The sequence below is a fragment of the Suricata suricatta genome, chromosome 13 (genome assembly GCF_006229205.1).
Source record: "Suricata suricatta isolate VVHF042 chromosome 13, meerkat_22Aug2017_6uvM2_HiC, whole genome shotgun sequence".
Taxonomy (NCBI): Eukaryota; Metazoa; Chordata; class Mammalia; order Carnivora; family Herpestidae; genus Suricata; species Suricata suricatta.
The window spans coordinates 62,646,428-62,672,410 of record NC_043712.1 but is presented as its reverse complement, the minus strand read 5'-3'; the positions used below and the strand labels follow the sequence as shown (position 1 = coordinate 62,672,410).

At 46.0% G+C, this 25,983-nt stretch overlaps 1 protein-coding gene across 2 annotated transcripts in view; it reads right to left on the bottom strand.

Annotated features, from left to right (window-relative positions):
* Window positions 1-238: 238 nt before the first annotated feature.
* PTCH1 (patched 1) overlaps window positions 239-25,983 on the bottom strand; it is a 63,632-nt gene continuing 37,887 nt past the window's right edge. For both annotated transcript variants that reach the window (XM_029920522.1, XM_029920521.1), the window contains 11 exons: window positions 25,275-25,677; window positions 24,059-24,368; window positions 19,269-19,411; window positions 17,020-17,203; window positions 15,313-15,593; window positions 13,508-13,645; window positions 9,939-10,081; window positions 6,499-6,598; window positions 5,709-5,963; window positions 3,585-4,140; window positions 239-3,080 (listed from right to left, as the gene is read on the bottom strand). In XM_029920522.1, the coding sequence (XP_029776382.1) occupies window positions 3,586-4,140; window positions 5,709-5,963; window positions 6,499-6,598; window positions 9,939-10,081; window positions 13,508-13,645; window positions 15,313-15,593; window positions 17,020-17,203; window positions 19,269-19,411; window positions 24,059-24,368; window positions 25,275-25,677 (2,512 nt within the window). In that variant the 3' untranslated portion in view covers window positions 239-3,080; window position 3,585. The remainder of the gene's footprint in view (window positions 3,081-3,584; window positions 4,141-5,708; window positions 5,964-6,498; window positions 6,599-9,938; window positions 10,082-13,507; window positions 13,646-15,312; window positions 15,594-17,019; window positions 17,204-19,268; window positions 19,412-24,058; window positions 24,369-25,274; window positions 25,678-25,983) is intronic.

The following is a 25,983-nucleotide window of genomic DNA, read 5'->3' as shown; positions in this document are numbered from 1 at the left end:
AACACATGTTAAGTGAAGAGGAGGGGATCGTTCTGAATGGTAATTGAGGCACTTTCTCGGTGTCAGAAAATAAAAATGTAGAACTTTTCATATATCAACAGTGCCTCCTCCATGTGGTAGAACAAGAAAAGATTCTTTAGCAACTTTACTGAGACAAATGAACAAAGTTAATGATGTCCTGACATGCTAACTGCCTACATAAAACATTGTAATAAAAAACATTCTATGAACAAAGACATAACCAACAAGTTATATTATTTTTATTCATGTTAGAATTTCTATCAGTGTTTGAACATTAATATTTAGAGAGTTTGTACATTTTTGCCTTCCAAGGTTTAAAATGAGAACCACACTAGGTCACAAATGGTAACTAATACACATTTCACAATTGCATGAATATTTACTCCATCTCACTCTCTTAACACTGTTAAACATTTTTCTTTTCCTTGCTGTACTTTACAATGAAAAGTGTGCCCCACTCATGTCTCAGCAAAGTTCCAGACATCATGGATTCATCACATATAAATTCTTTAAAAATATACTTCTGTCAAAAGACTTGATGACTACTATGTACACTACAAAAATAAATTTTCATATAAATAAATTATATGGCATACTTTTATCTTTGTAATTGAAATGACACAAACCCATTTCTGCCAAAATTGGCAGACAATGAGACCCAGTTTGAATATTTATTTCCTTTAAACTCCTTACACTAAAACCTACCATGAGTCTTTAATGAAAATGTTATATACTCTGAACTATTTAACATTAGTAAGCACTCTATACAAATAAAAATTCTGTTCAAAAGTAAAACATAGCTGTAATAGTGTTTCCAATAGAAATAAAATCCCTGCATCTTTTGTTATAAACTGGCATGACAAATACTGTAGGAAAACATTCTTATGATACAAAATTATAAATATCAGCAAAGATTTAAAAAAATTAAAACATCCAAATGAACAAACAAGACAGACAAAATAAAACTATTTTAGAGAGAGAGAAATTCTAGTTGCCTGCCAGCCCCCGAGTTCTCCCTTTGCCAATGTGACTATGGGAGAAAGTTCTACACTGTGCAGAAAGCAGGGCTGTGCAAACTGTCACGCGCCACACAAGCTGGGCTCAGGAAAGGAGCGAGGAGGGCATGCCATGAACCAGACCTCAGAATTTTGCATCTTCTCTCTCCTGAACGCAGGACCTAAGTTTTCTGAGCAGAGCTGGGTATTAGGTGGACAGTGTGGCTGACAGAGGCACCAAACAGTAGACATGGGCCCGTCGGGGCCCCTGGCACATTAACACACACACCTGGAGGCCACAGGTGGCTTACCATCAGTATCTTACAGTTTTGTGGCAAGTTTCAGGGTCTGAGGTCACTATACTGCTGGGTACTACTGGGAGCCCATTGCCTTTTGACTGAGATTTTCTGTGTAAAACAGGAGGGCACAATGGAAGCTGCCATTTTGTGCTCCTACAGTAGCTTAGTCCGGGTATCCACTGCTTCCCCAACAGTCACTGTTCTCTGGCTCCGAGCTGAGGAAGACCAAACCTCAAAGCAAGACAACAGGATTGATACAGAAGCAAATCTTTAATAAAAATAATGCCTGGTTGAGAGATCTGCTTCCATATACGTTCTTCAGCGGGGCGTTCGCAGTTAATGTCTCCCTGCTCTTCGATCACATTGAAAGAACACTAATAAGGTTGAGAGGAGGGACACAGTTTACTTGGGAAGCGTGTACCCATTACGTTAACATTAACGCACTGAGAAGGATCATTCTGAAGCTCTCAGACTGTAGAGCTTCTGACTCCATAATCACCACACTGGATGCTTGCTATTTATTTTTAAAGAAGATATAAACAGATCCAGAAAGCCCCAACCAACTGTGCAATTTAGGAAGAGGGGAGTTTAAATTGAGGGACTCAAAGCATCACTTCCAGGTTTATTGTGGACCCAGAATTAACAGGTTTTTCCACTCATAGCAGGGTCATTGTCTCCAAAAGATTTCCAATTTGCTCTTGAACGGTTGAGGGTGTGTGGGCGTGTGTGTGTCACGAGAGGCACAAGAAGGCTGCATACTCTAGAGGAACGCTCCCGGCCCAGGTGAGGCTCACCACTAAGCGCGTCCTAGAACTCTTTAATACCAACGAAGATGAACAGATGTTGGCTCTAAACCCTGAGGTTCTGACATCCGCCACAATGACCCACGCAGCGGAGCCCATCTGAGGCATGAACTGGGAATGTGTGGAGAGCAGCCAGTGATCATGAGACGCCCTGCACCTGGAGCCAGTCGGGCAGCGGGATAAGGCGACATTCGGGGCTAGCTTCCCACCAGCACCAGCAACAAACATCTCCTGACTCTTCCGGCCTAACGAGGGCGGAGCCCACAAGGATTTACAGACAGTGAAAAGAAATAAAAGAAAAAAAAAAGAAAAAAATCACAGTACAGTACATCGGGGAGCCACACACGTGTTCACACACACAGCCAAACAGAATCGCATCCAACTACAGCTGGAGAAGCCACCGGGGTTAACGTACTTTCTTCATATCTGCTCATTAAACAACAAAATTATCACGCATAGCGTGTTTGAAAGTTAACAGTAACATTTCATACTACCACAGGGTTGTGATATGCAAATTTAAAATATTTTAAACAGAAACCTTTACAAAATAATCCTATTTCATAAGCAATATTTGCATAGAATTATACAGGTAAATTATACAATATTTAAGCAGCAGCAACATATGCTGAGATTTAAGACTAAGTTAAGCTTGGTTGTGGCACAGAGACCAATGTACAATTCGGGAGGGGCCCGCTGCGGCCTCCCCACCGCCCACTCGAGGAGCACGAGTGGGGAAAGCCCAGATCGCACTACTTACAACTGTTCCTTCGTATATTACATATGTGTACACCTCTTAAATATTTATAGAACTATTTCACAAAATAATACAATCGGTTACAGTAACACTGAACTGCTCTCCTGGTGCGCACATCTGTATAACTCTTAGCAGTTCTCTTCAAGCAGTTCTGGGGGGTGTGGGGGGCTTCCAATCTTTGGCCTCTTTGCTTCAGATTTTACTCACCCTTTGAAAGAAAAAGAAAAGGAAGTTAAACTAAGCAATAGGTATATGAGTCTATATTTACAAAGCACAGAAGTAAGTGAACTGCTCGATGGTATTAGAACGCAGGGGGGGTGCTGTGTGGAGGGCATGAGGGGTTTATCTGGAGCCTGGCGACCCGGATGTGTTCACTCTGTGACCCGGACGTGTTCACTCTGTTACCTATGCATGGAACTGTGTGTGCGTCATACATACCTGTTAGGGTGCTTATTATAAAGATGGAAACACAGAAGAAAGGTGCAGCTGTTAGCGTCTTTGTTTACTTTTACTAACCCTCAACAGGTGAGCAGCGAGGTGAGACACTCAATTTGGGACCGATGGGTTCCCGAAGGATGACAAAGCTTGGATAGGGTGGCCTTGCCGTAGAGATAAGAGGCCACTGGGGTTCAGTGTGGGTCATCCCAATGCCCAGAGCTAAAGAGCTCTTCCCTCCGTGTCCCTGGGTGTCCCACCCACCGGCCACACACACCTCAGTTGGAGCTCCTGCCCCGGGGCCTCTCCTCACATTCCACGTCCTGCAGCTCTATAACTTCCACCTTGGAATCCCTCCTCTCGCACCGGACGTTAAAAGGCACATGGGGGTCCTCAAACAGCCCGTGGTCAGTCTCAGGGTAGTCCCCGTAGCCTGGGCAGGGTCCCCCTCGGGGATTCCGACCAGACCCGGGCCCGGGGGCAGGCGGGGGGTGCACGGCAACAGTCACGGACGCGGAGGCCGTCACGGTGGTGATGGGCTGGCAGTAGCTGGGCGCAGAGCTGCCCACCGCAGTGAATGCTGGGTGCCGAGAGTTGTTAGAACGGGCTCCCCGGGGGCCCGCACGGTCCCTATTGCTAGGGCCAGAATGCCCGTCAGTAGAAATTTCGAAAGCGTCTCTGCGCGGTCTGTAGGGGGGTGGCCGCGAGCCTTCTCTGGGGGGTTCCCTCCGGGGCTGCTGGCCTGGCCGTCCGGAAGGAAGGGACTCTGAGTCCAGGTGGGGCTGCTGTCGAGGGTTTGAGGGTGGGTGATGTCTCGCTTCGGGATGGACCACCTACAGAGGGCGAAGGCAGGTTAAAACAGGCAGGGTGCTAACCCCAGGCGGGGCGTCGCCCCCTGCTACTCCCAGCCTTCCCTTCTTGGCTCCGACTCCCGACGGCCACCCACACACAGCTCTTCACCAAGTGCTCAGTCAGCTCCACAAGTGGCTGGGAGAGGCCCCTGGGGAGCCAACTGGGCCTTCCACCCACAAAAGAAAAACTGTTCTTTTAGAACTTCCACAACGTGGCAGAGGAGCGCCTTATTTGGACTCTTTGCTAGGCTTTCTGAGGCACAGCTGGCCAGACACATGCGACTGCTGCCCATAAATGCAGGGCTGTGGTCGGAGAGCACTGGGCTGCCTCCCTCCCGGTTTGTCACTCCACCCTGTGCTGCAGAGTAAGATCCCAAGCTGGTCCTTGCGAACTGCTGAGCATCTGGCTCTGGCTTGCCCAAATGCAGCAGTCTGAAGGACTGTCTATACCTCTGCTGTTGAGTACAGTAGCTATTAGGAGCATATGGCTATTTACATTTAAATTAAAAATAATTGCAAATTCAGTCCCTTCATTGCACTAGCTGCATCTCAAATGCTCAACAGCCACATGTGGTGAGTGGTTACTATACTGGCAAGCACAGAGGGAGCATTTCCATCATCGCAGAAGGTTCCACGGGGCAGTGCTTCTCTGTCCGGTTGTTAGGAATCTGGTTTCTGGGTCTCTATACAAAGCATGGAGCAACACAGTGGCCACATCAATCAAAAGGACCGTGACCAACTTCAAAGTCGTTCAACTTGTACCTATTTTTAGGCTCCCGCTGAACAAAACCAGATTCACACTGCAGCTCAGCAGGCATCGTCACGGGGGGTAAGAGGAGGAAAATTTAGGTTATTTGGTTGGCCTCTCTCTCTTTCATGGAAGGGCTGCTCTAGCCTGGGACTGGAATACCCATTTCCTGGAGGGACAGCAGGAGGTCCAGAGCTGGAGCAGCACGCGCCTTAGAACCTTCCTCGGGTTTTGTGTGCTGGGCTCTAGGCCTGGGGGGCTACAGACATCCTGGGGAACGTGGCTGTGGATCTCAGAGCCTCTGAGAAGGGGCTCCAGGCTGTTCATGGTTCTCCTGCATTACTGGAGGCTAAGCTTCTCTGCTCCCTCCAGCTCCTTCTGGTAATGTCTTGGACATCAATAACTGAAATAATTGTGTACCAAGGGCAATTAAAAGTAACAGAAATGAGAGGGGAAAAAAAATCACACTGTTGGCAATAAAAATACCACTACATTAAAAAAATATTATTCTAAAATGATACATGGCTTAAAAAAAAGAAAAGCATGCTTTACCTTTGGCCCTGAAGCTCAAAGTATACTCAGCTCGAACAAGAAATATACCGATGCTTTTTGTAGCTGTTACTGGCCCCTGCCCCTTTAAACATATATGAGATGGAACCACACAAAACTCATGTTTTTATAGTGTGAGTCAAAGATGGGCAATTTCATAGGATTCTACCTAACCTATACTTTATTTTTAAATCCTATCTGTCTGGGATCTGCTGCCAAGAGGAGGCAGGGGCTGGCCCCTCAGGTGACTTACAGTGGAGCGGGCAAACACGGGGTTTTCTGTAGCTTCCACGATCACTTGGTGGGCAGGGCCCCTCGTGCCCTGCTGGGCCTCGTAGTGCCGAAGCTCTTCACTGATGCCCGACACTGTCGTCTGAGAACTGTACTCTGAGTCAGAGGAGTCCGACCCGTTGTTTGCATGACTGGGGGCTGTGGCAAACTGGACCCCACTGGGGGGCGGCTCCGGGGAAGGGGTGGGCAGCCGGTTCAGCCCGTTGGCTGGAGACACCTATTCAAGGAGATTCCAGGTAAAAAGTGTGATCATCCATTTACCTGCTGGTCACACGCAACGCGCAAAGCTCAGTATTGTTCAGGGGTATCTGCACCCAACCCCCGGCCCCGGCCTCTCCTGCTATCCCTCCCCCACGCTGCCACCTCGAGGGCCATCAGGCCTGACAGCTGGAGCAAAAGAGCTGCCCTCTGCTTTCACGCTTTGGAAAGGCAGGCTGCGCCCTCTTTCCTTTTATTCAAGCCCAGAGAGTCATCTTGAGGGGAAAATGCTCCACTGATATAAAAACTACAAGACTCGGGCTGCTAATCAGTTGGTTTAAAAAAACCAAAACAAAACTAGTACTGCATCCCCCAAACTATTAAATTGAAGAGAAAAAAAGCCATAGTTTTTCTATGAAAAACTTCATAGTCATCGAAATGTTCACTGAAAAAGTAAACAATCAGTAATGTGAATCTAAACGAACAGTGACCCCAGGACAAACAGCATTCAGGTGGCCTGGGGACTGTCCATTACAGCTGGCATAATCACTGACCTCAGGATACGGTCCGAAGAAGGACAGAAGGACTGGCAGCAAAACCAGTCCATTGAGAACACCCAGGATTGTTAGGATTGCCAGGACAGCAAAGAAATACCTTGAAGATAAAAGGGACACAGGAACATTCGCTGTGGCAAAGATAAAACCAGCGAGCTTCACATGCCCAAACACTGCACAGCCCGTCAAACCCAAAAATGAACAAAACCCACTTGGTCGAAAAGACTGTGGTTCAAATTCAGCACATTAGTTTTTTTTTTTTTTTCCTCTTTTTACCCCGTGACTCTCGAGGTCTACATTCCACAACCCAAAATGTTAAGTTCATGAAGGGAAGAGAGAAAAATTAGTTTGTTAATTTGCCGAAATCTCCTGGCATGTAATGTTATTTATGAATGTGTTACACAAACACAAAAATATGGAATGTGAGCTGAATGGCTGAGCAGATTGGAAGCACAAATACAATGCAGAGGGGCCCCGTCCGTGAAAACCCAGCAGAAGCAAACAAATGAAGTGAAGGGTGTAGAATTTAAACAATTTAGCTCAGGAGGAAAAGCAGCCCACTTCTGCAGGCAGCTAATCCACTGTGAAATGCTTCAGCATCTTAGAGCAGAATCTCTAATTAAGTCTCTAGCGTATCAGGTAAGGCTTTCCCTGGGCTTTCATTAATCACAACTTTCTGCCTAGAATTCTGTGAGTTCCAATTTTACCAAACAGCTCCAACTGCAACCTTTTTAGAATACAAGAACCAGCTTTCTGCAGAGAAAATGCTGCCCGTTCTGTGGCTGCTGGGGCATATGCGGGGGAGGGCAGTCCACAATGAGGGGGCTGCTCTTTGGGCCAAGCTTTTGTTGGACAATTTAGCATCTCTGAATACTCTTGTTTTGCGTCAGCCAATTCAAACATAAAGGCCACAGCACCATGAAGAAGGGGAGAGTGCGCAAGTGGCCCTGCTTTCCCACCATTAAGGGCTAAGGTCTGGGATCCTTCATGAATACCAAGGTAAACCTGTCAGCTCGGGAGAGCCGCTGGCGGACACGCCACACAGCTGGAGGGAGTGGGCTCCACGCAAGTGTTCGTTTCTGGAACTAACTAAATCTAGGGCGATTTTGCTGCAAGTAGGCTGTGGTGGGGGGGCAGGGGGCGTCACAGAGAGCTCAGGATGTTCTGGGAAGAGGGAGGGCAAGATATCTATCTATCTGTTAATGGTCCTCTTGATCATAAAACAGAACAGGCACCACACTTTGCCATGACTATATATGTTTGACATTAGATGAAAGGAGAGAGATTCCCTATAAAAATACAAATACCTTGCAGCTATTATAAACACTAGAAACTTCTGAACTGCATTAGTAAAAAACCAAGCCGCCCATGTCTTGCTCTAATGTAAACTGCTGGAACCCTAGGCTGAAGCATATATCAGCAGCAGGCATTAAGACATTTGCATCCCATCCATCTAACTGTAGAATAAACAGACCAATTAGATTTCTGACGGCTTAGCGTATACAATGTCTGCTCATTTAGTTGACCTCGGTGAGGGCTTTATCAGGTTAATCCATCCAGTTCTAGAAAATGGGAAGCCCTTTTAAGTGCTTGAAACAAGAACCCTGATATCTCTGGGAGAGAACAGGAAGCCATGGGTTGGAGGAGAGCTGGGATTCTGCCCTCCATCCTGGCTCCCAGCTGGTTGCTCTAATTCTAAGTTTCCCCTCTGTGGCTCAGTCAGTGTCCCCACAGGGCTGAGTTAGATCCTCTGAGATGCCATCACACCCAGTGTTTCCCATGGTTCTGAAGTGCCTGTGAACACTCTCCCCCTGTACACTGTAAGCCACACGGAGGGCGCTGGGGTCCACATTATTCACTGTTGTGTAAAATGGCACTGAAGTGCTTGTAATTGCATTGTGTCAAGTGAGGAAAAACAGGAAAAATCTCTGCTTGACAAAGGAGTTTTATACCATAAAGAAACATCTTCTAATACCCAAATATGTGTATGCTAAGGAAATAAAGGAAAAGCCAAAGTTAAAAGCTGAAAATAAAACTCAGGCCAAAACCTTGATCTAATTTAGGCACACATCTACCTGGTATTGGCAAACAAGAATGTACTAATTGGCTTGTTAGGTGATTAACAGTGTGTGCGGAGAAGACCAGCAGCCTGGGGATCACCTGGGAGCTGGCTGGAAATGCAGATTCTACTCTCCACACTCCCTGCACCCAGTGCGATCCGACCTGCATTTGCAGAGAGCCTCAGATGATTCATAAGCACTCTGAGGTGTGAGAAGTGCAAGAGCTAATTTACCTCTTCATTTACTCTAAACTACATGGAGTAAACTCCGGCACCCTGCAAGGCAGGCTAATCTCTGTTGCCGAACTGCCCAATGGGGTATGCCACAGACCAATGGATTGATCTTTCTTCTGTAATAAGGGAACGGGGGCTGAAACTTAAAACCCTCTTCTTTTTTACTTGAAAACGAAAGACCTATTACAGGCATACACACCAAGAGAGCCTGTTTCGATTCTCTCTCCAGATTACTGAAGCATCCCAAACAATGCAGTCGTGTCTCACATTTGGTTCTGCTTTACCATGGTTCTAATTCTGGCCTCCGTTTCACTTACTGAGGATTCTGGCCTTGTCCCTCCATGGAGCAGCACTCTTACATCCAAGAGTAGCTACTTCACGATGCTGCAGAGGCTCTTCAGACAAGAAAATGGTCTTTCCCTGCAGTTCTCAAATTCTTTCCAGAAGGAAAACGTGGCTCTCCTTTTCTACATCACAAACTCGCATTCTTCATAAATCCACCAGAAACTGCCTGCCTTGAGTTCCAAAGAGAAGTATCCAAACTAGCCCTGGGTTTCCAACACATGACACCAGAGTCACTTAAGGCACCCTAAATCTTAGTGAGAACTTAATGTGAAATGTGGGCATGCTACCTTTGCTTCTTGAAAAACTAAAATGTAGGTGACAATTTCAGGTATTTGTAAGTTTTCTGTAGTTTTGGAAGAGAATATCAAAATTGGTCAGTTAAGGGGAACCCAGGTCAATGTCAGGGTACAGGGTGGCCCTCTGGTTTCAAGTTGTGAAGCTGTCTTTGCTGCTGGCCACAGACTCTTCATCTCTTCTCCCCAAGATGTTCCTGAAAAGGCCTCCAGAAGAGACTTTGTCCTTATACCTCTCAGCATACCTGAGTTAATAAATGCAAGAAAAAGTGGAGCCACAGACTGTCATAATCAATTCTCAATATATTCATATATCAAAATATCACACTGTATACCTTAGACATCTATGATTTTGATTTGTCAATTATACCTCGATCAGTCTAGGGGGAAGAAGAGTAGAGTCACAATGAAAACATGCTGCTATCTACTGGATACACAAGCAAGTAAGCAACAGAGAGCCCAAGGGTGATCACATTCTTAAAAATAAGGATTCTCTCCCTCCTGCTTACCGAACAATGAAGTCAAACTCAGATCCTGCCAGCATGAGCACTCCCAACAGAGTGGAGACGGCGCCGTCCAGGACAGGTGCAAACATGTGCTCCAGGGCAAGCACGGCCCTGCGGTTCTTATCACCAATGGCTGTTAGGAAGGCCTGTGCAAGGAGAAGACGTGGGGTGAACAGATGCCCAGACTGGGCCTGGTCCATGGTCAGCTTTGTCCAACATGCTTACATACAAGCTGTCTTAATCAGTCTGTATGGACCTGTACGGACCTCCTCACAGGTTTCTGTTTAGCTCCTGGATGATTTAATCCTCAGAAGTACCTAAATCTAGGTTTACACTAAAATGACCTGTTCATGATATTGTGTCACATTAACCGACTGAGCCACCAGGCGCCCCATTGTGTCGATGTAAATCTTGAACAACAACAAAAAGAGACAGAACACGTATTTGCTTTAGATTAAAAACCGGGGCGCCTGGGGGGCTCAGTCGGTTAAGCGTCTGGCTTTGGCTCAGGTCACGGTCTCACGGTTCATGGGTTCAAGTCCCACATCAGACTCTGTGCTGACAGCTAGCTCAGACCCAGGAGCCTGCTTCAGATTCTGTGTCTCCCTCTGTCTCTGACCCTCCCCTGCTTGCACTGTCTCTGTCTCTGAAAAATAAAAGACATAAAAAAATTAAACTAAAAACCAAACCAAAACTATACAAAAAGGAGCAAAACGTCCCTCTCTTTTCACTTCTACTCTCCTTGAGTTTTTTTTCCCCGACCTGAATGAGCACAAAGCATTCACAGGGGACACGTATGGTATGAAAATGACAGCATCCTTCCTGATTTTATGGAAGGTCAAGATCTTATTTCTGAGTAGGCTTAGTTGAGGGTTGCATGCAACTGGGTGCCAAGTACATATTTCCTCATTGATGTGGCATTTCTGTTGCTGTGTTCAAACTAATGTGTTTGTAGTACATCTAAACACTATGGAAGTATCACAAGAAAAATACAAGACTTGAAATTCAAGCCTATTCTAACTCTGTGTGGTCATATCCCCACCTCTTTACCTTCTGAAAGCTCTGCTAGGTCAAGAAGTCAAGAATGCTGTTGATACCAAATGACAACTTTCATAAAGTAAGCCCCAGCATATCAAGTTTGTTGGCTTGAGAGTGTGACCCAGGACCATTTTAACGGGAGTCAGTTAGTGCTATACCCTGCCCAGCCTTTCAGTGGGACCCCAACAGAAATGGCTGAGCCTGGCACAAGTCCCTTTTCTGCCTGAAAGTTAAAGGCTGCTCTGGGACATGCCAAGAAGAGAAGGCTGGGGCACACTGCAGGTCACAGCCCCTTAAAAATCAAGACCTACAACACACCGGGTACCTTCCCATCCCTTGGGAACCTGTGGAAGAACACTAATTTGTTCTGAGCAGATGAAGAACAAAACATTTATAGAAATGTGCTATAAGTTTCCATACTTTCTTTAAAGTGCATATGCTCTTTGTGAGTGGGGTTGACATTAGGGTCAACACAATTACCTTTTTCCTCTTGGGAGAAAAGCAACAAGATGGTTTGGAGCCATGTTATTTTGTACTATACTTGGCCATGAGGCCACAGGGTCAAGGTGGGTTTTATCATCTCATGTACAACTTAGGTTGTGGGAATAGCTAACTGACAGGAACCACTGATTCCCTGAAGAACGCTCCTCACCAACCTTATTCCGTCATTTTACACACCTTGGAAGAGCAGGAACTGCCTACTTTAATAGATCTTCACATACAGGGTCAGGTAGGAGCACCATATCCTGCGAGTGTCTCGATGGAGGTGTGGGCTACCAGCACTGAGCAGGGGTTACTGCTCACGAAGCCGAGCTGGCTCTTGAGAGTCCTTAAATTCTTGGAATTAAATCTATACAAGTGGTAGAAGCATTCCTTAATTGTCTACCCAGCACTGGTGTGGACATTTATATCCACACTGCCTCACATGGGAGGCCCAGGGCGCCACAACAGTTTGAAGGCTGCAGCTTTCGTTTTCACTGTAACAACCTGTTCTAGAATGCTCTTATTTGCAATCCTAGCTACCAAAATTTAAAAAAAAAAAGTGATTTTCATTTGCATCAGAATAAAATGACTAGTGGATTCTTAACTCTCAAGGTTTTCTCCTTTTTGAGGAAACGATGCTAAGAATTATTTACATTCTAAGCTCTAGGCTAAGTGGGCTCTTCTTTTTAAAAAAAAAAATCCTCTCTTATGGGCAGCGGGGTGGCTCAGTCAGTTAATCATCCGACTTCAGCTCAGGTCATGATCTAACGGTTTGTAGGTTTGAGCCCTGTGTCAGGCTCTGTGCTGACAGTTCAGAGCCTAGAACCTGTTTCAGATTCTGTGTCTCCCTCTCTCTCTCTTTGCCCCTCCCCCTGCTCATGTTCTGTCTCTCTCTCTAAAATAAATAAAATTACACTAAAAAAAATCCCCTCTTCCTCCTCCCAGCTCAACGGAGGAAAAAAATTTGGGTAGACTCCAAATATAGAGAATATTGCTTCTGCATTATCAGCTTTTCCTTATAAACAGGAAAAATGAGACAACCGCAATAAAACATTCTTTCTGAAACACAAAAGTTTACGGTCTCTGAAGTGCATAAAAATGGTCCTGAAAGACTCTTTGTAGAGGGCTTAAGAAGGTACAAGACAGAGCATATGTGTGCGCGCGCACACACACACACACACACACACACACACACACGCCATGCGCTGAGTCCAAAGAAAATCAATGCCAGTGACTGTGGAAGCAAGGTCAAAAGTACTTTGACCCAAACTCAATGCTAGGTTTCCTATGTAGGGCATTCCAAACATGAGTATTTACTTGGTCAGCAAATATTTACCGAGTGTCTACCAATAACCTCAAGGACGAGGGTATATACTAAGTACAAGTGTGCACAGAACAGAACTCACACACTGCTAGGAGGCTTCTGAATCATTTTCTGAGAAATGTACACAGTTGGTTTATCTCTTGGATTAATGACTCCTCCTGACATTTAACTCCCCTCAACAAACCATTCATAGGACAGGGCACAGAACAAGAGAGCGGGGAGGAATCCCGTTGAGAACAACCCCAGTTCTCTGACGTTCTGCTGTCATGAATTTGGGAGGCTGAGAGGTTGACGGAACTCGGTGGGCTCAGCTGGGAGAACAAGTTCCTCTGCCTCATTGGCCACAGGGTATTTCCTCGACCTGCCTCACCCTCAGTCACACCATCCCTACCAGGCCTGTGAGTGTGGCCTTGCTTTACCGTGTGTATTACATTCACAGCATTGAACTCAGGAACAAAGGTGACAGCTTATGGACCTGATGCTAAGGATACCAAATAAGCAGAATCCTTCCTGGCCCACACTGACCCAGCCCGGTACTCTTTCACCTCCTGTGCCCTTCTCCTTAGACTGCCCAGGGGGGAAGGAGGCCACCTAGAGTTCAACCTGTCTCAGCACACGACTGCCTGTGCCCCAACACATCATTATGTGTGTTCCTTGACGCTGGAGAAAATGGACAGGTTTCCGACTTGGGAGACTACGAGAGCGAGAGGAAACATGTCCGCCATACCAGAGCAACGTGAACGGTGAACTCCACTCCGATGCCCACAGAAGCAATCAGGATGACCACGGGCACAGCACTCAGCTTGATTCCAATGAGGCCCATCATGCCGAAGAGCTCAACTGTCATCAAAGCCAGGACTGTCACCTTCAGGAAGATGCACAGCATGAGTGGATGGGGACACACACTCAAGTGCTGAAGACACGGGAGGGACTCGCTGCAGGTGGGGACCCAGAGAGCATGCAGGCGCTGACTTGCTTTAACTTTGGACACCTGCCTTTACATTCTAATGCACTGTGTCCCTGCTGAGAAGAGAGACTTTGGGACAACTTTGGGACAGCAGCCTGTACAATGAGCACATCAAGGCAAAGTTTAGTATTCTATTGTGAATTGTTTTTCCAATATACCTGCACCAGAAAGTAAAAAAAAAAAGTCACAATTATCCCATTTGAGGCATATAAGAATTATACAAACATGGACTCGGCGCTAGCTACAAATCTAACACAGTTTAAAACAAGGCATATCCTTCTGTTTTGATCTTAATCATCAGAAAGTGTCCTTCCAAACTTACAACAGAGTTGAAACATTAGTGTTTTGGGTTTCCCTACCCTGCGTCCTAAAGAAAGCAGATAGGACGGGTGAATAAAAGTTCTTCTACATAAAGGCAGCCTTGCTTTTGTTTGGAGAGCCCATGGGTTAAAGAGGATGATGGCTAGGGAGAAAGGGGACCTTCTGGTCAGCTGACATGGGTCAGGTTACAGGCGCCTTCACTTTGAAGAAACGAGGGGAGAGGTGGCTGGACACAGCAGATAGTTAAATCGAAGGAAAAGCTTCTCTTTGCCTTTCATCTGCCTTGTAAAAATTTGCGCAGAGATGGAAAGAAAATCTGTGAGGTAGACTTCGGAGTTTCTTGGGCCAAAGGGGAGAAAGCCCAAATAAAATGGTAAACGTTCCCTGGGCGGAAGATGAGGAGTGGACGATCTCTCCTTGTTGGGGGTTGGGGAGACAAGTACAGTAAAAGTTCCCTTCGTTTTCTTTTAGTAAGCTAATGAAAGATGGACAACATCAATTGCTTAAGTGCCGTGGAAACCCCTGCAGACTAAACATTTACCTTTTAACATACCTGCCGCACAGACTTATGGTACAGAAACCAGCCCTGGTCTCTGTTTTTATAATTTTGGCATTTTGAAGGCTATACCACAGTTCATGGAATTTAAACACTGCCATGATTTTATTAGACTCTCTATGAAATTTCAAATCTCTGAGTATTATACTTGGAAGAAGGATGCCAAAAAATTGGTTAGTAATAGTAGTTCGTCACTGTCCTTCTGAGTTTAAACACACACCACACACAAAACCATTTCAAAAACCATCTTACCCTCACACCCCTGTCCTAACTTCTCTAATTACCCACCTCTCCCCCCGTTTTTAGAAGAATCTTCTCTATGTTAGGTCTGGGATATAGTCATAAAAAAGTGCTTTAAATAAAAAAAAATTAGTTACATTTTTATTTAATAAATGCTCAGAGTGTTTGTGTTTAATAAATGCTGGGAGCTGTTATAGAACGTGTGTTTTAAAACTCCCCTATCTTTACACGGAAAGTTTAAAGCTATAGGAGAAGGGACACGAGCTGTAGGCCATTAGAGGCTCTACCTAACCACGAACCTTGCCACCTCCAGCAGAATAAATATAGCAAGGGTGATGCAATCTATACCCTCCTCCAGAGGCCCAGACATAAACACAACTTCCCGGCTGCAGCAAGAGCTACGCTGAAAGGAATCCGACTTCCCCAAAACCCCTCTGAATGAACTCACAATGATCCCGGCCGTCCAGGGGTTCAGGAGGAAGACGGCGCACACGAGGAACGTGCAGGCCAGCACCACGCTGATGGACAGCAGGAGCCAGTGGCGGAGGCCGATGTATTGCTCCCAGAAGAGGAAGGGGTAGCCGTTGGGGTAGCTGGAGAGCCCCAGGCTCGTGTAGTTGTTGCAGATGGTTCTGACTTTCTCGATTGCTTCCACGAAGTCTGAGGTGTCCCGCAAGCCGTTGAGGTAGAAAGGGAACTGAGCGTATTCAATGGGCTCTGCTGCCGGGACTGGACAGAGAAGACAGTGGTGAGGGGCCATGGCTGGAAGGCTCTGGTCAACGGCTGTGACTAGAGCACAGGAGAGACGAGGCACACCCTGCTGCTGACCATCCCCAGATCTGCGTCCCCCATTCTCTGCCATCGCGAGGAACAGAAAGGGAACTCAGCAACAGGCAACAGAGTCCCTCACTGCACTTCTCCCAACGTGAGGCACAAGCTACAGATGGCAGTCTTCGGGCCTTTACAGTTTTAATCTTTGGTTCATAAAGGTTTTAAGCAATAATCAGCATTTGATTTTTTTTTTTTTTTTGGCGGGAGAGGGGAGGAGCCCAGGATCTGTGTATTTATTTAACCTTTGATTTTAAGCTTCTAGAAGCAGTCACTTTTGTAAGAATTCAATGATGGGAGCATTTTTTTTGTTCAACTGACACAAGAGAAAATACGAAGTTCAAACTGTTTTACTCAATCTCTTATGAGAACAAAATAACTCGGAAGTCATGCTTTACTGAGAAAAATGCTTAACTTTCTTATCCTTTTAGTGATCTAACACACTTAAACCTTCCATGCTTCTTTTTTAATGCAATGCTAAGTCTTCAGCAGCAGGGGAAGAAATCCTCACACAACAAGCATTTAGTTACTGCCGTTGTGTGTTCCAGACCCTTTGGGGTCATTCAGTTGACTTGCTAAACATGATTTGCCCTATTATAATCTCAACTATAAATTTTCATTAAGACAAGCCTTGGCTGCTTGCCACAAGGCTCTGGGGTTTAGATATAGAGAAGCACAACCCGCTTCCTCTCCAGCCATGTTTGCAAAGGGACCAGTCTTCTTTGTCACGTCCTCCCTCGGCCTCATATCCAAGGTATAAGCTACTAACACCTCTAGCATAAATGCAAATTAAACCTGTACAGGACCACCTGTCAGGGCTGGGGCTGAGAGAGGAAAGGAAGAGGACGCTGGTGTACACAGAACTATTCTGCTCCAGTTTCAACAGCCCTGACAGAATACAGGTGCTCAGTGGCTTATAGGAATGACCCAACTTGCCAAAAATCCCTTCGACACCAGAGTTGACAAAGTAAAGATAAACATATAATCCCCAAGCGATAAAACTCTGCAGTAGTAAAATACCACTCAACCTGGAGGCGTCCCCAGCTTTCACACGGAACAGCTGGCATTAAGAGAGCTGCCTGGTGGCTGTCCTAGAGGGCAAGCTACAAACGGAGGTTGAGGCCCTCATTTCCCAACGTGACAGAGCACGGGTTGTGTCCCATTACACATCCTCATGTGTCTCCCAGAGTTTAAAACTCAAAGAAATATATTGTTCTGTTTAGACTTTTGAACCCTGGGTAGCATCAGCAGACGAGGGCCATGACGGAGCTTGGGAGAGCAGGGTATGGCCCTTCACCGGTGGGGGCCCCGCTGGAGGGTTACTTACTTCTGAGCCTGGTTTCTGGCATATAGTCGGCTTTGTCGTGCACCCACTCAGGACGGTGAGGCCGGATGTTGGCCTGGGAGGCGGCGTAAGCCACGGGGTCGTTGCTGACCCAAGCAGTCAGGTAGACGTAGAAAGCGCTGGGGTTGATGATGCCGTCTGCATCCACCAGGCGCCGCTGGGTCAGCTGCAGAATGGGAAGAACAGGGTCCTTCATAATGGGTCTGGGGGTAAACACACTCCTCCGTGGAGTGGGGAAAACAGGCAGAGCCCCGCACCAGCATTTGCAACAAAGACTAGAATGCCCCATCTTTGAACATGTAGAAAATCCCATCAGAACACCTTTGCTTTCTTTCAGAATGCACTCATCAGAGGATGCAGCGATCAGTGTGTTTATAGCACACACACAGATCTGCAGATGGTCCAGGAATTGGCTGAACCAATTAAATCTGAATGCTAAAAGACTGTCTGCAGCCAAGGCAGAGAATGAACAATCTGGAGAAACATATTTATAGGAGGGGAAGGGGGAAAAAAAACCTGGCAAGAATCCCCATACACGTCTGTGTGCAGTTAACCTCTGCTGTTAACACTGAAGGAAATGCCACCCAGTAAATGGAGGAGAGCTATAAAAATAAAACAACATCTGTATAAATTTTGCTAACACTAGCCTCCTATGACCTGTGTATTCACAAAATGCCCATTGCCAGAGAGTGGAAGGGGCTGGTGCATGGCTCCGGGCTTTCTGGGTAACCTGATTTCTGAAGGACGTGGTCACGCTTAGCATGAACACGACACTCCCTCTAAAGTAGGTCCTGTGGGCTTTGTTTAGGTGAAAACACTGTGAGAGAGACACACACATACACAGACACACAAATATATTGTTCCTGTTTACTTTACGATCAGGCCCGATTCCAATGCTTTGGGCCCTCTTAACAAAATGAAAAACAACAGTGACAGCAGTTAATAGAGAGAAAGAGTGAAGGAAGAAAGAGGACAGTGAGAAAAAGAAATTTCAGGGGTCTGGATTCAATTAATCCCCAGGATATGTAACAACTGCATGTCTTCAAGCCGTCTCTGGAATTATACAGCACAGCTCGTGGCCTCCCTGCACACAGCACGCTTTTCTCCCTCCCAGGCAGAGGAAGTGATATCCAGGGGCCTGGCCCAATCACGTTTGCTCCACTTTGTCCCTGGTCCCTGAAGCCTGGCCCAGCCCCTCGGGCATCCCCCTGCTATCTCTCCGACAGGCTCCTGTGCCCACATCCTTGTCAAACCTGACAGCCTGCTGCATGCGGCCATAAAGCACCAAGTTCACACTCCATAATAACTCTGAACAATGTACTTTGTAAATCTGTCACCTTTAATGCCAGCAAAAAAGGGGAGACAATAAACAGAGCTGCTGGGAAGATCATTAGCATGACGGTTTTCTGCCGGAGGGGGAAGCAAGTAAGCTACAAGGGGCAGAGGGAATGGGGTCCAGGAAAGCCGGTAGTAGTGTTGCACTCATGTGAAATCTGAAGGGTCCAAACACACCCCTGACACGCCTGAGGAATCAAAAGGGATATGCTGGGGTTCAGGCGCCATGTAGAATGTGCAGATGCAGTCACAGAATATGATCACCAAATCGAAACAGCTCCTGTTACCTATTGGGGTGAGCAGAGCAGCGAGCGCGCTCGGGGTCCAACCGCTGGAATTTCTGTGTGTCTCACTCAAGACAGAGCCACCTGCCTACCCTCCTCCTCTGCCTGCCGGGCCACGGTGACTCCCAAGGAATCAGATGCAGCCAGTCCTTCTCTGTAGTAACCGCCTTGGTCTCCTAACACCCATCTGCCTCAAATTCTGCTCATTCAAATGATTGCTATGAGTCCCTCAAGTTTGAATATAATCAAGACCAACACGGCAACAAGCACTATTTTCAAAAGAACAGCACAACACAGCACTTCTAGTATGGGAAAGAGCCTGCACTGCCTCGATGGTCCTTGGTCAGAACAACGGCCCCGGAGGGAGAGTAACACACTTGTCCCCACTTGACAGAAGAGCAGAGTGAGGCAATCTGCCTGCAATCACACAATTAGCCAATGGGAAGAAGTGAATTTGTGCCAATTCAACTTTCTCCAAGCCCCTAATGCCTCAGGTTTCCAGAGAGCACAGGCTGGGATGGTAGGCTGTCAATCAGTCTTCAGTATGGAACTGCCCCAACTCTGCTCAACAGTGCCCTCCGAAACCCCCAGGGTGTCGGGCTGAGAGAGTACCTGACTGATGTCAATTGGTTTATCACGGCTGCCGGTTTGCACCAGGAGTTTGTAGGCAAGGACTCCATCATCGGATCCATTTTTGTAATTGTTTGGCATGATTTTCCCAGTTTCCCAGTCACTGTCGAATGCATCCTGAAGTCCTAGAAAAGGCAAATGTATATAATGCATTATGCTCCTTAACCAGAATGATCCTGCCCCTAATGGGGTGGGCTGAGGACACTGAGCAGGACAAGGAAGTACTTGACATCACCCCAAATACTGTGTTCTACTTGCTTTCTTGTATCAAGTTCAAGGGACACTATTAGATTTTTCATGAGTGAACTTCAGGTTGCTAACAATCCCTGCTTCAAAGGCGGAAGAGGGGAATACTCATTTCTAGGAATCAAATATCTATGCTTTATCTTTACATAAAAAAGAAACCCCTCCTTCTCCCCCTTGGCTATTTGGAAAGAAAGCAAAAGAGGGGGCTTAAGAGAGCTGGATGGCTGGGTGAGGACGACGCCCGAGCTCATTAGCCACTTCATGCCACGGTCAGGTGCTAAAGCCATGGGTTCTTCAATACAACCAGAAATTCCACTCGGAGAGGGAAAAACGCATTCAAACTCCCAACTTCAAACAGCCACTCAGCTGCTTCTCGAGCCCAGGGTGAGTGAACACGATTCTGTCAATTTGTTCCATCTGTTCGACTTGTGGAGCTAATACAAGCTGTGGGATCGGCTGCCAGGTTGTGTAAAGATCACAGCCAACACCTATTCACTCTCGACTGTTCCTCTTTGCCACCCTTCTTCAGAAGGCGGGGTGTGGAGGACAGCAAGGGGAGGGGTCTCGGGTGCGCCTGTGTGCGCAGGGAAATGCCTCACGGGGTAAATTTGGATCATATTGAGAACAGGAAGCCACAGGCCAATACAAGGGGGCTCTGTGAGAACAGATGACAAACCGCAAGCACAGGGAGGGGAAGGAAAGGGCTTTCTGGGGGTGGGGGATGGGCGAGCCCACCAGCCCACCACACACAGCTGCGCTTGGCCTCTGTAATCAAAACCATCATTACAGACCTGATGGTTTGGCTACAGCTGTAAAGAGATAAGCGTGCTGGAAGAGAAAACAGGGCCCTGGTGACCTGGCCTTAGGGGCTGAGTGATCCTGTGTGCACACACTCTCCCCTCAACACCCCCCCCACCTCCTTTCCACTGCCCTGCTTTCCCCAAATCGCCTCCCAAGTAGAACTCCCCAGCCCCAGCAGCTCTGGAAACCACATCTTTTGAACAAGCTGCGTATGCATGGGTTAGACATGGCCAGTAAGAAGGGAGAAGGGTTCATTTCATTTCACGACATGCCTTGAGTGACTTCAAAGACACCCCCTCCCCTCAAATACTGGCTCCCTTAGTGCTCAAAATAATTAAGCTCTTGGCATGTGAAGTAGGGAGAGAGGGCAGCACAGGCCCCTGTCTCCCTGTCTCTCTCTTTAAATCTTCCTGCAGACCTTGTTGTGGGCATTGTTTTTACATGAACAATGCTGGGATGAGGCCTGTGGGCTCGGTGGTGAAAGAAGGCCCAGTGTGGAGGAGGGCGGGCGGGGGGGACCACCGGGGCAGCCGCGCTCCCAACTCGCACACAGACTGTTTTTCACAGCGAGGCATGCACACAACAAGCCCTATGGAACAGATGTTATTTTATTACCTAAAGCCCTTTTTTTGTTTTTGAAAAAAAATAAACAGGAGAGGAAAAACAACCCCTCCTCTCCCCAGAAAAGAGACTGGTCTGTTTTCTTCGCCTTAATAGAAATTTCATCACTGCAAGGCCTGTGTAGTACTTTAACCCTTTCCCTCTTGATCCACTAATCCTAGGGAGCCACTCGGGCTCAGAGAGCACCGGGCTGTCTCGAGTTTTACACTGATCACCGCTCATGTAATTCTTACAACCACCTCATGAGGCAGCCCTGGTGGCTTTATGGTTCCACTCAGCTTGCTCATCTGAGGCTTGGAAAGCACCTCGATGAAGGCTACCTAGCAGGCCAAGGCTGGAGCTAAGCTTTGGATCCAGGAAGCCAGGTTCTTGAACTATCAATGTTCTAAATTGCCCTGAACACACTAAGGTGCTCAGGAAGTTATTTGCTGAAGGCAAGAATAAGATCAGCAGAGTTAGCGTGGGCATCAATGACGTCTAGTGGCAAACAGGGTGTTCCAAAAATCAGTAAAATGTTAAGATACTTATGCACTAAGAATCTGGGGACATCCTAGGATGAACCAAAGTAAGAGAAATTGGATTTGGGGAGGTCAACCCTGCCGGCAACTCAGCTCAACTCATGATCCACGCTGCCAGCCTCCCCATGCCATTCAGACTACCTGGAGTACAAACATGAATGAGAAGTAGTCACTGACCTCATGGAAAACTTGTCCTTATAATCAGATTATTTTATTTTCTGACTAATTACCAAAACGCTCAAGTAACAATGAGTTGTACATGTACATGTACAACATGATTCTATACACAAAACGGGGGACACAGATTTTACCTTCACTGCTCACTGGCCAGCACTTTATACTCTAACACATGTATGCTGTAGAAAAGATTTGTGACATTTTACCCATCTTATAGCAAAACGTAAAAGTTTCAGCTAGCACCTGTCTCATTTTAAATTTTATACTAAATTTAATTTTCTAGTGAAAGTTCTGAGCTAATCATCCCAATTGTCAATTTCTCCTTGATACAGGACCCTAAAAAGAAAACATTAATTTAACTTTTATCTGCATAATTCAGTGTGAAATATAAACAAACACCATTTGGACATGATGCACAGTGTGGTTTTTACCTGCAACTTTGCCTTACTTGCATGTGTGTTTAAAGATGACATGTGGTATTACCATTATGTATTTTTAGGAGTTAACTACCCCTCCCAAACTACTGGAATGTCGGTAAAGATTAACAGCATGACATGGTTTTTAGTGATAATTCAACTGAAAACCAACATGGTTCCCAACACTTAACAATCGCACAGAAAGTTCTGAACGATTCAAGGAGAGCTGATTCCTTGCAGGAAGTGTCCAAAGACCCCATCAACCACTTGACAGGCCTGAAAAGCATTTAGGCAACCCAACTGTCCCATTATCTGGCCATTCTGTGTCCAGGGGCTTTCTGGTGGACCTAAGAGTCACCAGCAGAGTTCTAGAGCTGGCTGGGACCCTGACTTGGGAGCAGGAACTGGTCTCACTTGGTCTAGGTGGGTCCTGTTCACTTAGCAATCAGAACATGCTGTTCACTTAGCAATCAGAACAACGTGACTCAATGGCACCTTTAAAAAAGTATGATTCTCAAGTCCCACTGCTTTAGGTCTTTAAACAGATGAAAGCATAGGGATAATTTATAATTCGCTAGCCCTTGGCACTGCCTGGAGACAATACCCCTCTCCCCTCTTCCAAGCTCCGCCTAACTTGCCATATTGAGCTTCCAAAGGAAAGGCTGAAGACACTGAAATCAATTCTGCAACAACCCTCCTTTGCTCAGATACTGGCAGTGCACTCTTTGTCATGTGTGGCAATCTATCTGCATGTCTTGGCCAATGGAGGAGAAATGAAAAGCAGGGACTCTCAACTGTCTGGTCCTGTTTTGAGTCATTATCTGAAAAACACTACCTCCCAAACTACTGTAAAAAATAGGACTTGGAACATATTTTAGAGTTAAGCTCAGAGTATGTTAAAAAATAATATGAGGAAGGTTCTCTTTGCTTTCCTCAAAAAAAGAGGTCAAGTCTCGTATACACATATGAACAAAACTGTAGGAAGAGAAGTCAAGCCCAGAAAAACTCTACCGAGGGATTTTCAATTAAACTCAAGTTGTTTACCATTCCACGCAAACTCACAGGGAAATTGGCTGCTTAATCTTTACATACTAGTGTACTGACTTAAGACCAAAAAAGGCACTCAAATCTGTGTTTAAACAAGCCTAATTAAGTGGGAAATTAAGACAATCATTTGGATAACTGAAGCCAAAAAATGTTGGGGGCCATAATTATTTAGGTATTTCAGTAAAAGCATTTTTGCTTGAATTGTGTGGATAATTATCTTGATTCCCCACTTCATTTTGCATGTGTCAACATGGAATAAATGAACAGATGTTCTTGGGATCACTGAATACATTCATATTCAGTCAGCAGTAAGGAGAATATTTAAGCCATTTTTTTTCTTCAGCTGACTACTGTTTCCTAGAAATGTTTCTAAGAGCAAGGTAAGAAGCTAAGAAAGGCATTTTACATCAGATTTTGACTCATTATCACAGTACGAAACACTGTGAGATGTGGTTAGGCATTGATAAATTTATTTCATGTGCCAAATCAAAAGACGGTCAAAATATGGAATTTTCATTATATTCACCAATGATGCAAAATCCGCTGGTATAAAAAGTCATAATCTGGCAAGAAGTCAGCCTATAAATTCCATCACGCCAATTTCACTTGGTCATGCAACTAACCACCCATCCAAGGAAAGAGCACTAGAAGCACCCAGCTCCTATTTCCTAATGTGCACCCATAAATTCTTACAGAAGTTCCCGAGTCACCCATGTGAATTGTTTGCATCATTTAATAGGTGAAAGCCAGATTTGGGAGGCTTCCCCAGAAACAGCCTATGTAAGAATTTCAAGCAACACTTAGAAGTCAAAAAAACACGTCAGTGTTACGTCATAATCTAACACTTTAATGAAGCGAACAAAGGGAACTTGGGAACACTGAACACGCCAAGAACCAAATGGTGAAAAGTTTATAAAGGGGTGAACGCCCTCTAGCAGCACCTTACCTTGGAGCCAGTCTCTGAAGTAGTGCAGCCACATTTTGGGAAGCTGTTTATTTTCTTCCAACATGACATACTTCACACTGCTGAAACTCTTGTGAAGGTCGTAGAGTAAGTGCTGGATATTTGGGTAGTCTGCTTTCTGGGTGACTATATACATGTTGTAGAAAGAAAAGTATTTGAACTGTGCAGCAATAAAGTCATATTCTCTGGTTTCCCGAGGCACAATGTCTGTAAGGTCCAGCCCATCACGCACTCGGGTGGTCCCATAAAGGCTGACCCCCAGCAAGCCCAGGAAAAGGAAGATCACCACGACCTGCAACACAGTAAGAGGCATAAGATCAGAGCCAGAGGATGGGACCGACACTCCCTTGACAAAAGCAAGCTGTTTGGTTTAGATCTCACTTTTATCACCACAATGGCTCTGATGTAACATGTAGGGGGCATTCTCCCAGAGGGAAAAACAAGTAGTCATAGTGAAAAAAAGCTCATGAAGAATGAAATGTTTTTTAAATTTTTATTTTATTTTATTTATTTATTTTTAAAATGTTTTATTTATTTTTGATAGAGAGAGAGAGACAGAGCATGAGAGGGGGAGGGGCAGAGAGAGAAGGGGACACAGAACCAAAAGCAGGCTCCAGGCTCTGAGCCAGCTGTCAGCACAGAGCCTGACGCGGGGCTCGAACCCACGAACGTGAGATCTGACCTGAGCTGAAGCCGGAGGCTTAACCGACTGAGCCACCCAGGCGTCCCAAGAATGAAATGTTTTTAAAAAATTTTTTCCATGTCTTTATTTTATTTTGAGAGAGAGAGAGAGACAGAGAGTGAGTGGGGAAGGGACAGAGAGAGAGGAAGACACAGACCCAGAAGCAGGCTCCAGGCTTTGACCTGTCAGTATGGAGCCCGATACAGGGCTCAAACCCACGGACTATGAGATCATGACCTGAGCTGAAGTCGGATGCTTAACCGACTGAGCCACTCAGGCACCTCAAGAATGAAATGTTTATAATGTAAAAAGTTGAACTAAATTTACAGAAACCCTTGCTGCACAGAGATTCATTGCTGTAGAAAAAGAGCTCATTAAAATGGCCCCACATGCTAAATGGATGGACTCTATAGAAGGCATGAAATAAGTGACACCCAAAGAAGCGACCTGATGGATTCCAAAGGAGGCTGTTTTGTCATTTCTTGAAGATGAGAATCTTCAGTTTCGGTAGATTACCTTGGCTTTTGGTTTCAAGAGAAAAGGAGCATAGTGTTTCTCAGCAAAAGATGAAAGTGTCCACTTGGTGCAGGGGGGCTCAAGGCAGTGGAGGCTGGAGTCAGAGAACTGGGAGAGCAGGTCCCTCGTGGAGCTGGTGCTCTCGGGGCTCTGGCAGCTGAGGGTATCCTGGGCCATGGTGACAGGCTGCACGGAGATCTCGGAGCGTGGTTCAGCGGTGGTGTAGTACACGTGCGTGTGGGGGTCGTACTCTGTGCGGAGCTGTACCGTGGACTGCATGGTGATCTGTGTCTCGTGGGTGAAGCTGTGGCTGCTGTAGGGGGGCGGGGGGCTGTAGCGGGTGTTATCGTGAGTCTCTGTGTAGGCCTGAGGTTCAACCTGAATCACTCTGCTGACGCAGGGGCTGAGAGGGAAAAATTTGTTGCAGTGGTATAAGTGAAACAGGGAAACAAGGTGCTCTCATTTTTGCCAATGACTGACAAGATCCATTTTATACAGCTCTGATTTAGGAGAAAAATATCGTACTCCGGAACTTCACAAACGTCACTTGATTTAACCATCTGACACAGACACTACTAAATCCAAGGAAGTCAAATGGATGTCTAAACCTGAATTTGGCTGACAAAATCAAGTTACATGCTGAGGAACCTTTTCAAAGCATAATTCCTAAAAAGTGCCAAAAAACACACAAAACCCCCCAAATCCCACA